At 43.6% G+C, this 15,569-nt stretch overlaps 1 protein-coding gene across 1 annotated transcript; it reads left to right on the top strand.

Moving 5' to 3' along the window:
- The first annotated feature begins 11,708 nt into the window (after window positions 1–11,708).
- On the top strand, window positions 11,709–14,408 carry NR0B2 (nuclear receptor subfamily 0 group B member 2). The gene is given in 3 exon segments (XM_044671375.1): window positions 11,709–11,804; window positions 11,806–12,346; window positions 14,167–14,408. Coding segments are annotated over 3 exon segments (879 nt in total).
- Window positions 14,409–15,569: the final 1,161 nt, after the last annotated feature.

Here is a 15,569-nt window from a genome sequence, read left to right as displayed (position 1 = left end):
CAGAAAACTCTAGGCCTAATTCAGGACATGGGCGGGGGAAGATGGGAGTGATGTCACTGGTTAGAAGATAAAAGGGTTGTACTTTCCTCCTACTCTCCTCTGCCAACAACTCCAACCTGTGTGTGAGGTCTCAAGCTCCAAGAATAAGGGCTCTGCGGTTAGAGAAATTCAGATCTGGTTTCTGTGTTATTTTGCCACCATGCCCCAACTGTAAGCCTTTCCTAATTCAGGCAAGCAGGCAGTCATTCATTCATAGGCAAGTATGAGGTAGCAGATAGAACATGGACTTGCAGTCATGAGAAGTCTAAGTTTGAATCCTGCCTTAGACACTTTAAAAAAATTTTTCACTATCATTTTATTATTTTTTTAACCCTTACCTTCCATCTTAGAATCAATACTAAGTATTGGTTCCAAAGCATAAGAGCACTAAGAACTTGGCAATTAGGGGTAGTGACTTTCCCAGAGTCACACAGCTAGGAAGTATCTGAGGCCAAATTTGAACCCAGGAACATCCTGTCAGTGGACCTGACTCAATCCACTGAACCACCTGCCTGCCCCCTCAGCATTTACTAAAGGCTATCTTTCAGAAGCCATTTGCAATCACAGGACCCAATTGCAGTGGAAATGACTGTGGAAGTGCAAACCACTGAAAAGGAAATAGTCCCTGACCTCCAGAAATTTACACTCCCCAAAGGGGAAAACAGTACAAATGGATAAAAAATTAAAATGTGTACAGAAATAATAAAGTAAAAAATGTACAAGCCAAGCAAAGTACTAACAAATGCTTTAAATATTCCTACATTCTGTTATCAACAAAGACCCACTTTGAATGACTCTCGAAGGAGAGAGGAAGTGCAGCTAAAATTAAGATCCTATTCTGATACCAAATGCCCTTTGTGGATATCTCACTTATTTTGCCCTCCATTACCAAGTGCTCCTCACAATATTATCAGTAGAGGACCTTGCCTCCTACTTTTCTGAGAAAACAAAGGCCATCTGCCATTAGTTCCCCTTTATCTCAAAAATCTTTTACATCACCTCATTCCCTATTCCTTTGTTCCATGGTGAAGTGGCTTGTTTTTCTTCAACTTGTGCCCTAATTCTATCTCCTCAGGGATCTTGCCCCTTAAGTCATACTCTCTCCCCATTTTTCATTTCTAATCTCTATGTATCTATAGGCTTATTTCCTGCTACCTACAAACATATAAGGAGAGTCCCTTGAAGGGCATATAGGTAGCACAGTGGATAGAGTGCCAGACCTGGAGTCAGGAGGACCTGGGTCCCAATTCGGCCTCAAAAACTTCCTAGCTGTGTGACCTTGGGCAAGTCACTTAACCCTAAAAATGGGAAGTATGGGGGCCTAGTAGTACCAGATCTTAAACTGTACTACAAAGCAGTCATCATCAAAACAATATGGTACTGGCTAAGAGATAAAAGGGTGGATCAGTGGAATAGACTAGGGGTAAATGACCTCAGCAAGCTAGTGTTTGATAAACTCAAAGATCCCAGCTTTTGGGACAAGGACTCACTATTTGACAAAAACTGCTGGGAAAATTGGAAAACAGTATGAGAAAAATTAGGTTTAGATCAATCAACATGTTACATCCTATACCAAGATAAAAGTCACTTAACCCTGTTGGCCTAGCTCTTGCTGCTTTTCTGCCTTAGAACTGGTATTAAGACAGAAAGTAAAGGGTTTTTTTTTTTAAATGATGATCCCTCCTATCCTTAAAAAGCTTTCAGAAAGAAAGGACGAAGGGAGGGAGGGAGGGAGGGAGGGAAGGAGGAAAAGAGGAAAGGAAGGAGGAAAGGAAAGAAAGAAGGTATAAAGGTATAAAATGCTTATAAAAGTAGAGAGCAACCAGGCTTCTGAGCAGTGTAGCTCTGGGACATCTGCTTAATACTGTGGTTTTTCCTGGGTATCTACATTTCAATCCTCTCCTCTGGTTCCCTATCATTCTTTCCTTCCAAAATTCTCAAAGGAGGGGGGAACGGCTAGGTAGTACATCGGACAGAGCACCAAGTCTGGAGTTGGGAGGACCTGGGTTCAAATCTAAACTCAGTCACTTTCTAACTGTGTGATCCTGGACAAATCACTTAACCCCAACTGCCAAATCCTTACCCTTCTTCTGCCTTGGAACTGATACTTATATGGATTCTAAGACAGAAGGTAAAGGTTTAAAAAAATTTCTCAATTCCACAATCACTAAAGAGAGACAAGTCTAACACCTGTCCCAAAGCCTGGGCTAGCCTGCTTCTGCTTTTATAAACCTGCAGGCAACTTCAGAGGAAGGAGAGAGATGGGGTTCCTTCTTTAGGGCTAAGCACAAAAATGACTGACTTTCTGATGGTACAGTTTGAATGCCCTACCTTGCTGATTGTGGTAATAGGCTGAAAGAGATGAAAGACTCCTAGAGGCCATCTCATTGAAAGTGTTCATTCATTCAACATATGCTTTATTAAACACCTGTTATGTTTTAAGCACTGGAGCTGGGGGGAAGGGACTAAGATATGCTTCTTCCCTCAAGGAAATCAAAACCTAGGAGGGAAGATTAGAAAGGTACACAGATAAATATAATAAAAATTAAAATTTGATAAGTACATAGCAGGAGTACAAAGTGCTAAGAGATTAGATGAAGGATCAGATGGGAGCTCTTTTGATATAAAATCAGGGGCCTTTTGATGTAAAAGTTGCCACACAGGCCTTTGAAAGAGCATTTGGACCAACAGGAAAAAAATAGGAGAAAACAGGAAAGGAAATTTCCAATATGGCAAGGAGAGGAGCCCCAGCCAGTCAGCAGGAGAACCACAATATTCCCAAATAGTCTGTGGGCAACCTCCTAATCTTTTGTTGGGTTTCACAAATTGGCTTCCCTACTAGGAAAGGATATTTCCTCACTATAAATGATTAAACAGCCTTTCTGACTCCCTGGGGCAGCATAAGCCAAAGCCTGATTACCTCTTTCCCACTTCCCCAACTAAGATGATTGAGGACAATCCTGACCTTCCATGTTGGCGGATGAAAGCCTCAAGTAGTTACAGTAACCATGCAGTTACCTAAAAGCCATTTCTACCTCAACCTACTCTCCCCACAATTATATGCCATGGAATCAAAAAATCATATAATTTCAGTGTTCTCTTAATAAATTTTTATTTATTTATTGAGTATTCATTAATATTAGACATTGTTATTTCATAATTAATCATTAATTACTATGGGTAAGATACTGGGCTAGTTGCTTGGAATAAAAGAACAAAAAAAAATGAAACATCTCTTGCCCTTGGGGAGGTTACATTCTCTTGAGAAAAGGCAATATGTAAACAGAAAAATACCAAATATATACAAAGAGAGGCCAGCCAGGTTGCACCGTGGTTGGAACACTAGGAAAAACTCTTTTTCCTGAGTCCAAATCTGGTCTCAGATACTTCCTAGCTATATGATCCTGGGCAAGTCACTTACCCTGTTTACCTCAGTTTTCTCATCTATCAAATGAACTGGGGAAAGAAATGGCAAACCACTCTAGTTTCTCTGCCAAGAAAACCCCAAATAGGGTTGCCATGAATTGGATATGACTGAAATGACTGAACAACAAATATACAAAGGAAATACTAAGAAAGGGAAAGCACTGGCAACTGGCTGATCAAGAAAGGCCTTTTGTAGAAGGAGGGGGCATATAAATTGGGCTTTGCAGAAAGCTAGGACATCTAAGAAGTAGAGGTGAGGAAGGAAAAACATTTCAAGCAAGGAAGAAATTGGAGATGGAAAGTAGTATACTGGGAATAACAAGAAGGCTCATTTGACTGAACTGTGGAGTGTATGCATATGAATGACTCACTAAAAGAAGGTAACATCCTTGATAATAATGATTAACATTTATATAGAACTATGTGCCAGGCACAGTGCTTAGTGCTTTGCACTTATTACCTTATTGTGTAAAAGGGAATTCTTTGTTCTCTTTGAGTTTACACTTTTGAAAGGGAATCCTTTATTCTCTTTGCCTAGTTGGAGTTAACTCTTTGGTTAACAATAACTTAAGTACCCCTACTTAGTACCTCACTAAATTGTGAAGACAGGATTAACTCTCCTTTGTCTACTTTTCGATTAAATCAACAAAAGCTTGAACTAGGGTAGAAGAGCTCACAAACCACTTTGAGAAATTACACCCTCAGAAACTCAATCAGCCAGGAATCTGTGAACCCTGGTTGAGTGGAGCACCAGAGCAATATTTAGTTAGATAGGCTGATGTCTTCTCTACCTTTTTGTATTTCTCTGCTTTCACTCTTTCCACCTCTTTTGTAAACAAAAGCTATTAAAGTCATTTTGACTTTGAGCAATAATACTTTGAATCTGCAACCATCACTATTATTTATAATCTTCATATATTTTATCCAAACCATTAACATTTAATCCTTACATTTTATACTGTTATTACCCCCATTTTACAGATGATAAAACTGAGGCAAAAAGAGGTTAAGTGGCTTGCCCAGGGTCACACAACTAGTGAGTGTCTAAGGCTACATTTGAACTCAGTTCTTTTAGATTCCAGGACCAGTACTCTCTTCACCAAGCCATCTAGCTATGGAAAAGAAAAAGATAGCTTTTGATTCTATCCTGGATAAATAAATGGAAATGGAAATGGAAAACACAGAAATGTCAATGTTCAATGGGTCAAATTAGTGAGATCAGAGACTCCATACTCCAGATTTTAGATTAAAAGGAGGTGGTCCTGAGTTCATATCTCACCTCAGACACTCATTAGACGCTGTAACCCTGAGCAAGTCACTTCTGAACAAGAACGGCCAAGAGAGTATCAAGATTAAAAAGGAAGGAAAAATATAGACTGATTAAGGGGCATCAAGACTTTAAGGGGGGGGCAGCAGCTGGATAGCTCAGTGGATTGAGAGTCAGGCCTAGAGACAGGAGGTCCAGCCTCAGACACTTCCCAGCTGTGTGTCCCTAGACAAGTCACTTGACCCTCATTGCCCACCCTTACCACTCTTCCACCTAGGAGCCAATACACAGAAATTAAGGCTTTAAAAAAAAAAAAAAAGACTTCATGGGGAATGGTGTTTAGGAGTTTTCATCTTATGTTTTTTGAAGGGTTTTCATTTTAGTTTTAAAAAGAGAGGTATCAGCCAGATGGTGTGTTTTTAACAGATCAGAGGCCAGAGGGACCAATGATATGACATCATGGCCAGAGCACCAGATCTAGAGTTGAGAAGACCTGGCCCAAGATACTTATTACCTATATGACCTTGGACAAGTCACTTTGTTTCTGTCTGTCTCAGTTTCCTTATCTGTAAAATGGGAATAATAATAGTATCTTCCTCCCAAGGTTGTAATGAGAATCAAATGAGATAATATTTGTAAAGCACTTAGCATGGTGCTTTGACACACAGAATGCTATTGGAATGCTCTAGCTATGGTTCTTATGATTATTATTATTGCAAAATGACAAGTGAACGTTGATGAGGACCTGAATTAGATTCCATGTTTCTTATAAACAAAGGGAAAAAGATACTCTTACGGGAGAGAGATTGTGGAGGTACACTCAACAAGACTTGACAACTAATTGGATTGGAAAGTAAGGGAGAGTAATGAGTCAAAGACAACTTCAAGGCAACAGACTTGAATGAGTGAAAGAAAGGTATTTCCCTCAACAGAAATAGGGAAGAGGGGTGGGTTTGGGAGAAAAGAAGATGATGAGTTCTATTTGGGAAATAATTGATTTTGAGATGTCTAGAAGACATCCAGCTGGAAATGTCCGACAGGTAATAGGGGATAGGGGATTTGACCTCAGGAGATGGACTAAGGTTTGCTATGTAGAGAACTGGTAATATTGGAGATGATAAAATAGAGATGATATTTGAACTTCTTCAGTGAGAGAGTATGTGAGGATTCAAGAGAAGCAAACCCAGAACAAAGCCTGAGGATATATCCACAGATAGAAGTGGAACATGGATGATGTTAAAGCAAAGGAGATTGGAAAAAAGTTACCAGCCAAGCAGAAAGAAAACCAAGAGAAAGCAGTATCACAAAAATGCAAAGAGGAGCAGAGATGCAGGAAGAAAGGGTAGCCAATGGTGTCAAATGGTAAAAAGAGGCCAAGAAGGAGGAGGATTAAAATTGTAAAAGTCTTTGAATTTGATCATTAGAAGAGCCCTACTAACTTTGGAGAGAGCAGATTCAACTGAATTATTAAGCCAGAAACCAGAATGCAAGGGGCTGACAAATTAGTCAGAAGAGGAAAAGGAGAGGCATCAAATACAGGCAGCTTTTTCTAGGAGTTTGATTATGAAAGAAAAGAATCAGTACAGGAAATAGCTGGAGAAGATAACTGGGTTAAATAACTGAGTTTTTTTTTTTTAGATTAGAAGAGAACTAAGCATCTTTTAAGTGGTAGGGAAGGAATTAATGGATAAGGAAAGATAGAAGATTAGAGAGGGGGATGATCATGAGGGCAATTTGCTGGAAGAGTTGGGAGGAAAGGGGACTCAGGGTACAAGTGCAGGGGGTGATTATGGTGAGGAGAAAGACCACCTCTTCTTTAGAGAATGGAGTAAAAGAGAAGAGAATAGGGGGAAAGAGGGAGTTCAGAAGTAGGGAAGTTGGTAAGAATAGGTTTGGGGAGGAAAAATGAACTCTGTTTGGGTCATGTGGCGGTCAAGTGCTTATGGAGCTTCCAGTTTTAAAATGTTCAATAGGCAGCTGGTGATAGAGGACTGGAACTCAAGAGAAAGACTATAACTGGCTTTTTAGATCTAATTGTCATAATTGAAACTATAGGATTTGATGGGATCACCAAGGAGAAAGGATGGAGATGAAAGGATGGAGAGAGAAAATACCCACATGTATGAAAATGAGACATTGATGATAATCCAGCAAAGTCTGAGGAGTCAGACAAATAGAAAAGAATTGAGAGAGGGGAGAGCATCATCCAGGAGGGGGTGGCTGAAAGGGACCTCAAATTATCTTCCCTCTATGATTACCTTCATCTACGAAAAATGTATATAGTCATTTTCATGTTGTCTTTGCAATGAGTGAAAGAAGGAATGACTGAGAAAACAAAGGTTCACTCTTCTGAGCATTAGCAAGTAGGGGTGTGTGGTATTTAAACTCTTACCTTCTGATTTAGTATGAGTTCTAAGACAGAAGAGCAACAAGGGCTAGGCAGTTGGAGTTAAGTGACTTCACACAGCTAGGAAGTATCTGAGGTCTGATTTGAACCCAGGACCTCCTGCCTTCAGACCGGGCTCTCTATCTGCTGAGTCACCTAACTCCCCCATTATCAATTAATTAAATTAATAAAATGCATTATTTACCACTAAATCAATTTATTAAGCAATACATAGCAATCACCCAATAAATCAGGACCAGGTCTTTCCTCAGCTTAGAGCTAAACCCTGAATAGATGGGGAGACAGACATTTATACATTAAAAACAATTAACCCATAAGGCCAATTAATTAAAAGGAAACAACACAGCACTGGGTGATCTGATTTCTCATTGGAGGAAAGATTAGGGACTTTCTAAATTGAAAGGGGGACAGTGAACAGATATGTTCCAAGTTCAGGAAAAGAGGATCTTGGACCTCCCCAGTGTCTGTATACAATCAAAAGAATAGCTTGATTGGTCTTCAGAGAAGACACGTGGGTTGTTTGACATGCCCAATTATGAGAAAACGCCTTCTATCAATCTTGGATCTGACTGGGCTGCTGGTCAACATGACCCAGGTCCCTGGTGTCCTTGGTGTCCTTGGTTAAGGGTCTCTAAAACAGTAGGTACAAGAGGGCCAGTTTCTTAGCCATAAAGGACTAAGTTCAAACAATACAATATGGTTTTCTTTTCATTTCCACAACTGGATAAACTTTTTTTCATGAGACAGAATTTTAACTAGAGCCATATTTGAATAGAAAGCCAACTGAGCCAGCTCCAGAAATGAGCCCCGAGATGGCATCACTGTGGTCACATCAATTAACCACTTGCTGCCCCTCAGTTCCTTTATTTCCCCCACTAGACTGTGAGCTCCATGAGAGCAGGGCTATTTTTGCCTTCCTTTTTGTCCCCTAGCTCCTCGTACCCTGCACATAGTAGGCGCTTAATAAATGCTTACATCAAATGAGATAATTGTTGTAAAGGCTCTTGGTACAATGCCTGGTACATAGTAAATGTTACATAAATGTTTATTATTATTGTTGTTGCTATGGGCTGACATTTTATAGCAACATATAATGGTGGCAGTAGAAGTATCTAAAAAGGCCATGGAGGGGGCAGCTGGGTAGCTCAGTGGATTGAGATCCAGGCCTAGAGACGGGAGGTCCTGGGTTCAAATCCGGCCTTAGACACTTCCCAGCTGTGTGACCCTGGACAAATCACTTGACCCCCATTGCCTACCCTTACCACTCTTCCACCTATAAGTCGATACACAGAAGTTAAGGGTTTAAAATAATAAAAAAAATAAATAAAATTTAAAAAAAGGCCATGGAGATCCCAACCAAGATCTCGGCTGCCCACCTAAGAACAAAAAATCCGCAGAGGGTTCAGCTGAGCCCTCATGCCTGAATGGCAGAACTCCATGGTCAGTAGAGGCAGGGGAGCTGTTGCTCAGGTTCTGGCCTGGCTCCTTGCCCAGAAAGTCTATTTCAAACTCGTTTCTGTCACCTCCCTCTTCCTATGGCTGTTGTGGACTCTGGCTGTCCACCCCACTTGCCAGAGGGCCATGGTGGCACTTCTGGACCTTCCAAACTCACTGCATTGCTACTTGGATACATTCACGTTTGGAGGACTTATTCACCTCCTACCAGGAAGGAAAGAATCTGAGCGAAGAGAAGACAGCCATGTGCTTACAGCAACCTCTGAATATAAGTGGAGACAACTTCAATCGAACCCAACTATGGGAATGGCTCAAAGAAGTCCCTACTTGACTGTAGCAGAAAAGGAAGGAAGCTGAAGCTGCCTTTTGGATGTATTCTCAATTCTCTCTCAACAATTCCCAGCTAGTCAATTCTTCCCCATCAGGCAATGAAAAGACTCATAGTTCAGGGAATCCGCACTAAACTGGAAGACGACCTGAACTAAACTCTTTTTTTTCTTTTTTTTAAACCTCACCTTCCATCTTAGAATCAATACTCTATATTGGTTCCAAGGCAGAAGAGTGTTTGGGGCTAGGCAATGGGAGTTAAGTGACTTGCCAGGGTTATATAACTAGGTCAAATTTGAACCCATGACCTCCCATCTCTAGGCTTGGCTCTCAATTGACTGATCTACCTAGCTGCCCCTGATTAGATAAACTCTGGAGCCTCCTTCGAGGTAGAAACCAAGGCTTCTCTGCTGTGTGTTTCCAGGGAGCTTTGTATGATTTCTGCTCTGTTCATTTTGTTCTTTTTAGTATACTCATTGCTAAAGCCCATAAGGGAGATGTCAGGTGGTGAGAGACAATATGGTGGGAGGTAAAGATGATCCTTCCTAGCTATATGACCTTGGGCAACTAATTTAATTTCTGATTCCCTAGAAGGCAGCTAAGTGGCTCAGTGGATTGATGAAGACCAGAGTGCAGATACTTACCAGCTGTGTGATCCTGGGCAAGTCACTTCACTCCATTTGCTTCAATTTCTTCATCTAGAAAATGAACTGGAAAATGGCAAACCGCTTCAGAATCTCTGCCAAGAAAACATGACTGAAACCACTGAACCACAATTTATATACCACTTTAAGGTTTGCAAAGCACTTTACAAATATTATTACATTTAATTTTCTTTTCATTTCACAAATGAGGAAACTAAGGCTGAGAAGTTAAGTAAATTCTCAGGGTCATGTGACTAGAAAAGATGGGAGGCAGAATTTGAACCCAGGTCTTTTGGACTCCAAGTTCAATAACTCTGATCGCAGTGCTATCTAACTACCCCATGAATGGAGCAGAACAGTCATAGGTCACTGAATAAAGGAAACTGGCTTTAAGGCAGGCTGGGTGCTTGGTTGAATAACCAAGGACAGAGAATAGGGAACATTGACATTTTTTTAATAAAAGTTCCTGCCTCTCTCTGGCTGTAAGGGATTCTTACCAAAGAGGCAGAAGACTGAGCTGTCTGTCCCACAAGTGAAGAGATGTTGAGGATCCCCTGCCTAGAAAGAGCTCTACATTTTGAGAAGTGTGCCCAGTGGGTAGAGAGCTGCCTGGAGTCACATGGTTAAAAACAAACACCCGAAGACTGACTTCATCTTTAGGCAACAGGAGAAACCTTAATCAGCTCAGCTAATTGGGAGTCTCCCAGAATTTTCCCCAAGCCCTAGCTCCGGGCTAGAGCAAGAGAAAAGGTGATTCAAGGAACCAGGCCAAAACAAGTTGGGAGGGACCTTAGAACAGAAAATGTGAGAGCTGGGAGGACCTTTATAACCCAGAATATCAGAACTGGGAAGGATCTTAGAACTCAGAATGTCTGAGCTGGGAAGACGCTTAGAACAGAGAATGTCAGGTATCTTATAACAAAGAATGTGAGATCTGGGAGGACCTTTAGAACCCAGAATGTCAGAGCTAGGGGATATCTTAGAACAGGGAATGTCAAAGCTGGGGAGGGGAACCCAGAATGTCAGACTGGGGCTCTTAGAATAGAGATTATCATAGCTGAGAGGGACCTTAGAACCCAGAATGTCAGAGCTGGGAGGGACCTTAGAACAGAAAATTTTAGATCTAGAAGAGACCTTAGAACACAGAATGTGAAAGCTGGGAGGAATCTTAGAACAGAGAACATCAGAGCTGGGAGAGACCTTAGAACAAACAATTTTAGATCTAGAAGGGGTCTTAGAACACAGATATCAGTGGGGCAGGGCCTGAGAAACTACTCTGTCAGAAGAATGTGTGAGCTTGCTTTGCTTGAAGATGCATATTTATTATAAGAGCTTTTAAGGGGTTTTCCCCCACATTGGGGCAGAGAAGGTGGTAGGGAAAAAATTGACTTTTATTCGTTAAAAAATAGAAAATTGCATTATGAAAAAAACCCCAGAACCTCAACGCTGGAAATGACCTTAGAACACAGACTGGCAGAGCTGGCACCACCTTTAGAACAAAAAAACCTTAGAATGCCTCTGGTCTAAGCCTCTTCATTGTACATGTGTATGAGCCAGGTGGTCTTTTATTATCCCCATCTTTCGATAAGGCAAGTGAGGCGCAGGGGCCCAGATAAGCAGCCTCTGGGCTCGCAGATCCTGTGTACCCAGAAGCCAGCGCCCCAGAAACCTCCGGTGCGGGGCCCCAAGGTTAAACAAACAGCCGCTGATAAGGTGACTTCCAGGTTGCGCTGTCCAAGGTTGGCCCGCTTCGGGCCGTTTTCCCCCTGGGCGGCCCCCGGGCAGACAAGGGCCGTGTGTATGAGTGCTCGGACAGCCGCCATGTCCCGGTACACCTGGAGCCTTGGTGCCCTGGTACCAGCCGGGTTAATGGCCCTGTTTATCATGCCTGAGTCATCCCGATAAAGCGGGCTGCCCGCTGACCCCAGCTGGCCCTTTCATTGACTAAGGCCCTATCAGCAGTGCCACATGGAGCGCTCTCCTGCCCTCCCCCTCCCCGCCTGCCACTTCCCCAGCCAACCGTGCCAGGGTCATCTTGTTTTTCAATGAACAGGACTTCCCCGGTAGAGTCAAGGTTGTTGGGGCCGATTCCCCGCCCGCTCCGCTCCGGGGGTTATAAATAGAATCAGGAGCCAGCCCCGGGATGGTGCGCCAGGCAGGCAGAGTAGCTGCGCGGGCCGGGAGGGAGGGAACCGTCTTGGGCTGGCGACAAGCGGGAGGGAGTCGTCTTTCTTTCTCTGCCCAGCTTTCCAGCCCCAGCCATGAGCGTGGGTGGGCCGGCGACCGGCTCCAGAGCCTGCGAGTGCCAAGGTGGAGAGAGCCAACACGCCATTCTGTATTCCTTGCTGAGCAGATCCCGGGGCCCCTCACCTCACGCCCACTGCCTCTGTGCCCGGAGCCGCACGGTGTGCCTCCGGGCTCCCCAGCACACCTGCCTGGCAGCGGCAGGTGTGCTGGCCAAAACAGTTGCTTTCCTGCGGAACCTGCCCTCCTTTGGCTTGCTGCCCCCGGGGGATCAGAGGCTACTACTGGCCAACTGCTGGGCCCCCCTCTTCCTCCTAGGGCTGGCCCAGGATTCGGTCACCTTTGAGGTGACCGAGATGCCAGCCCCCAGTATGCTCAAGAAGATTCTGCTGGAAGAGAGGAGCCCAGAACCCCAAAGACCCCAGCCCACCCTGGCAGGGGTACATCGTCTCCAGTGCTGCCTCCATACCTTCTGGAGTATGGATCTGAGTCCCAAGGAGTATGCCTACCTCAGGGGGGCTATCCTCTTTAACCCTGGTGAGTCGAGCCCCCTGCCTCTCCCCTACCTGCCCTTTCAGCCAATCACCTCAAAACCTTGCCCCGAGTCCCATCTGGCCCCTTCTTGTCTGACCCTCACATAGCCAAAGCTCCTGTGGGGAGCCCAGGGGGCAGAAGCCCTTAAGTCTAGAGAGCATAAGATTCCAAACCGCCAGGAATCCCCCCCTCCCAACCCCCACGGACTCCCCTCCCCCCCAGCCTTGGGAAAGGAAGAGGGAAGAAGGACGAAGCTGCATGCTATTGCATCTGGTGGGTGTCTCAGACAAGATGATCAGCTCCCCAGGCTGAGAGTTCATCTAATCAAAGCCCTAGCAAGGCTCTGAGAGTGGAAGTATATATGGTTTTGTGAAAAGAGAACTGGATTTGGAGTCAGAGGGCTTGAGTTCAAATGTTCCTTCTGTGCCTTATTGGTTGGATGGCATTGGGGAAATCCCTTAAACTCTCTGGGTCTCAATTTGCTCATCTAGAGAATGGAGAGGCTTGACTAGATGTCCTCCAAGTCCCCCAGCTACTGCAGCACAAATTCCTATGTCCTATGATGAGGAGACAGAATGCAGATATTCACAGGGCCCTCGATCTTAAAAATAGAGATAAGACCTACATGATGGGAAAGCCAGAATTTGCAACAGGCCAGTTCCAGATCCTGGAAAACACATAAAGTGCTGGACAGAACAGAGCATGTTAGCCTGACCAGAAGTTTTCCTGGAAAGGGATCTCTAAAGCAATTTTGACGCAATGAAGAGGGCTCTTAGAACACAGACTGTTGACCTGGAAGTGACCCATTAGATCAGGAGTCGGCAGCCTTTTTGGCTGTGAGAGCCATAAAAGCCACATTTTTTAAGATGTAATTTCGTGAGAGCCGTACAATGCTCACAGTGCGGCTTCTGTAACAGCGCCTGAAAAAAAAAAAATGGACTTTATGGCTCCTGCAGAAAGAGCCATAGCTGGCCCTCAAAAGAGCCAGATATGGATCGAGAGCCATATGTTGCCGACCCTTGCATTAGATTGTAAGCTCCCTGAAGGCAGGGACTGGCTTTTGCCTCTTTTTGTATTCCCAACACTTAGCACAGTGTCTGGCACATAGTAAGTACTTTAATAAATATTTATGGATTGTCCTCAGAACCCAGGATGTCAGAGCTAGAAGGAACCTTAGAACACAAAATATTAGACCAACCATAATTCCAGGTGACTGATAATGAAGCAAACATGCTACTACCTACCTCCAGAGATACAGAGAGACAGAGAGAGACAGAGACAGAGAGAAACAGTGAGAGAGATGATGGACTCAGGGTATAGACTAAGACATCTGTTTTTGGACATAACCAGTGAAGAAATTTGTTTTGCTTGACTATGTATATTTGTTATAAGGGTTTTGTGTTGTTTTTTTTTTTAAATGAATAGTAGAGGTAAGGAGAGAAACTTTCATTTAAAAAAATAATAATCTCCTCCCCCTCCAAAAAAAACCAAAACCCTACCATACAGAGAATTTTAGAACTAGTGGGGACCTTAGAACAGAGAATGTTAGAGCTGTAAAGGGCCTTGGAACATAGAATGTCAGAGCTAGGTGGGGCATAACAGATCATCATTGAATACAAGTCTCCCATTTCCCAAATGGAAATACAGAATTCCAGAGACAAGGGAGAATTGACTTGGCCAAAGTCACCCAGAGAGCTAGTGGTGAAGGCAGGAATAGGAACCAAGACCTCTAGACTCTTAAACCAGCATTCTCCCCATCCCACCATGCTGCTTCTCAGATGAAAGTAATAGTTTACCTGGTTCTCCTTCCTCTTTCACTACAGACACACCTGGCCTCCAGACCGCTTCCTATATTAAAGGTTTGCATCGGGAAGCTGAGCAGGCCCTCCAAGAGGCTTTGGCACTCCATCACCCTGTGGACCGGGGCTGCTTTGCCCGAATCCTACTTGTGGCCTCCACTCTTAAGTCCATCCCTCCTGCCCTGCTCAGCTCTCTCTTTTTCCATCCAATGTTTGGGGATGCTGACATCACTAGCTTCATTGTGGACAAGTTGTTCTTGACTTAACCTCCGGGAGGGTGCCCCTTCTCACTTCTAGATGCATGTAGGACCCAGAGGCACCTCACCTAGGTTTACAACACTGTAGAGACTCAGTTGGAGCTTGTCAAAGAGCTTGCTCTAAGGACTGTGCCTCTGAGGATAGAATCTGGACTACTTCAGGACAAAACTCACCCATTATGCCCAGCTCTGAGCATTCCTCAGATCCAGCCTCTGTACCCCTCCTTAATAGGTGCCAAACCCAGGCGGGATGGGAATGCTTCAGTTCCAATGGTGGGCTTTCAAAGACTCATAGCTGGAAAGGATCACCAAAAGGCATTTATTATCTGAATAGGAATTTCCTCTGCATCCTACTTCTTGACTCATGATCTTAAAGGCTTCTCTCGATGGCAGAATTCAGAACTTCCAATCTACTGGTTTTGAGGGATTGGGAGTCAGTCAATAGGAAAATGAGGGGGAAAGAGTGGCCTATATTTTATTAAATTCTACAAACATTTATTAAGTAGCTGCTGTATGCCAGATGCTACATTACGTGCTGATGATACAAAAGCAAAAAAAAACAAAAACAACCACATCCCTTGTGCCCCATGTGGCATGCCCATGTGCTGAGAGTATTCCACATCTTAGAAATTCCCCTTTTATTCTCTGCATCCTCTTCCTATATTTTATAATCCAAGGGTTTTTAACTCTTTTTGTGCCATGGATTACTTTGGCAATCTGGTGTAGTCTATGGACTCTTTTACAGAATTAGGACTTTTTTTTTTAAATCACAATTGGAGAGAATGCACAATTTTAATTAGAAGTTAGTAAGCATAAATATCCACTCCTGGGCTAAGGACGGTCCCTAGCCCGGATGAAAAAGGAGGAGGGTTGGGCGTGGGGCTAGTAACCCCACCCTGTAAAAACAACATCTGCTAAAGAAACTGCAACCTAAAGTAGGGGCAGCTGGGCTAGTTCAGTGGATTGAGAGCCAGGCCTAGAGACGAAAGGTCCTAGGTTCAAATCCGGGCTCAGACACTTCCCAGCTGGGTGACCCTGAGCGACCCATTGCCTACTGGTTGTGGCCCTATGCTCCTAGAATGGAGTCCCAGGATAAAAATTTAAAAAAAAAAGCATAAATATGCAATTTTTTTTTCTCATCCAAGTTCATGGGCCTCCTGAAGTCTATTT

The sequence above is a fragment of the Gracilinanus agilis genome, chromosome 3 (assembly GCF_016433145.1).
Source record: "Gracilinanus agilis isolate LMUSP501 chromosome 3, AgileGrace, whole genome shotgun sequence".
Classification (NCBI taxonomy): Eukaryota; Metazoa; Chordata; class Mammalia; order Didelphimorphia; family Didelphidae; genus Gracilinanus; species Gracilinanus agilis.
Note: the sequence above shows the minus strand (reverse complement) of the source record. Positions and strands in the feature narration are given on the sequence as shown.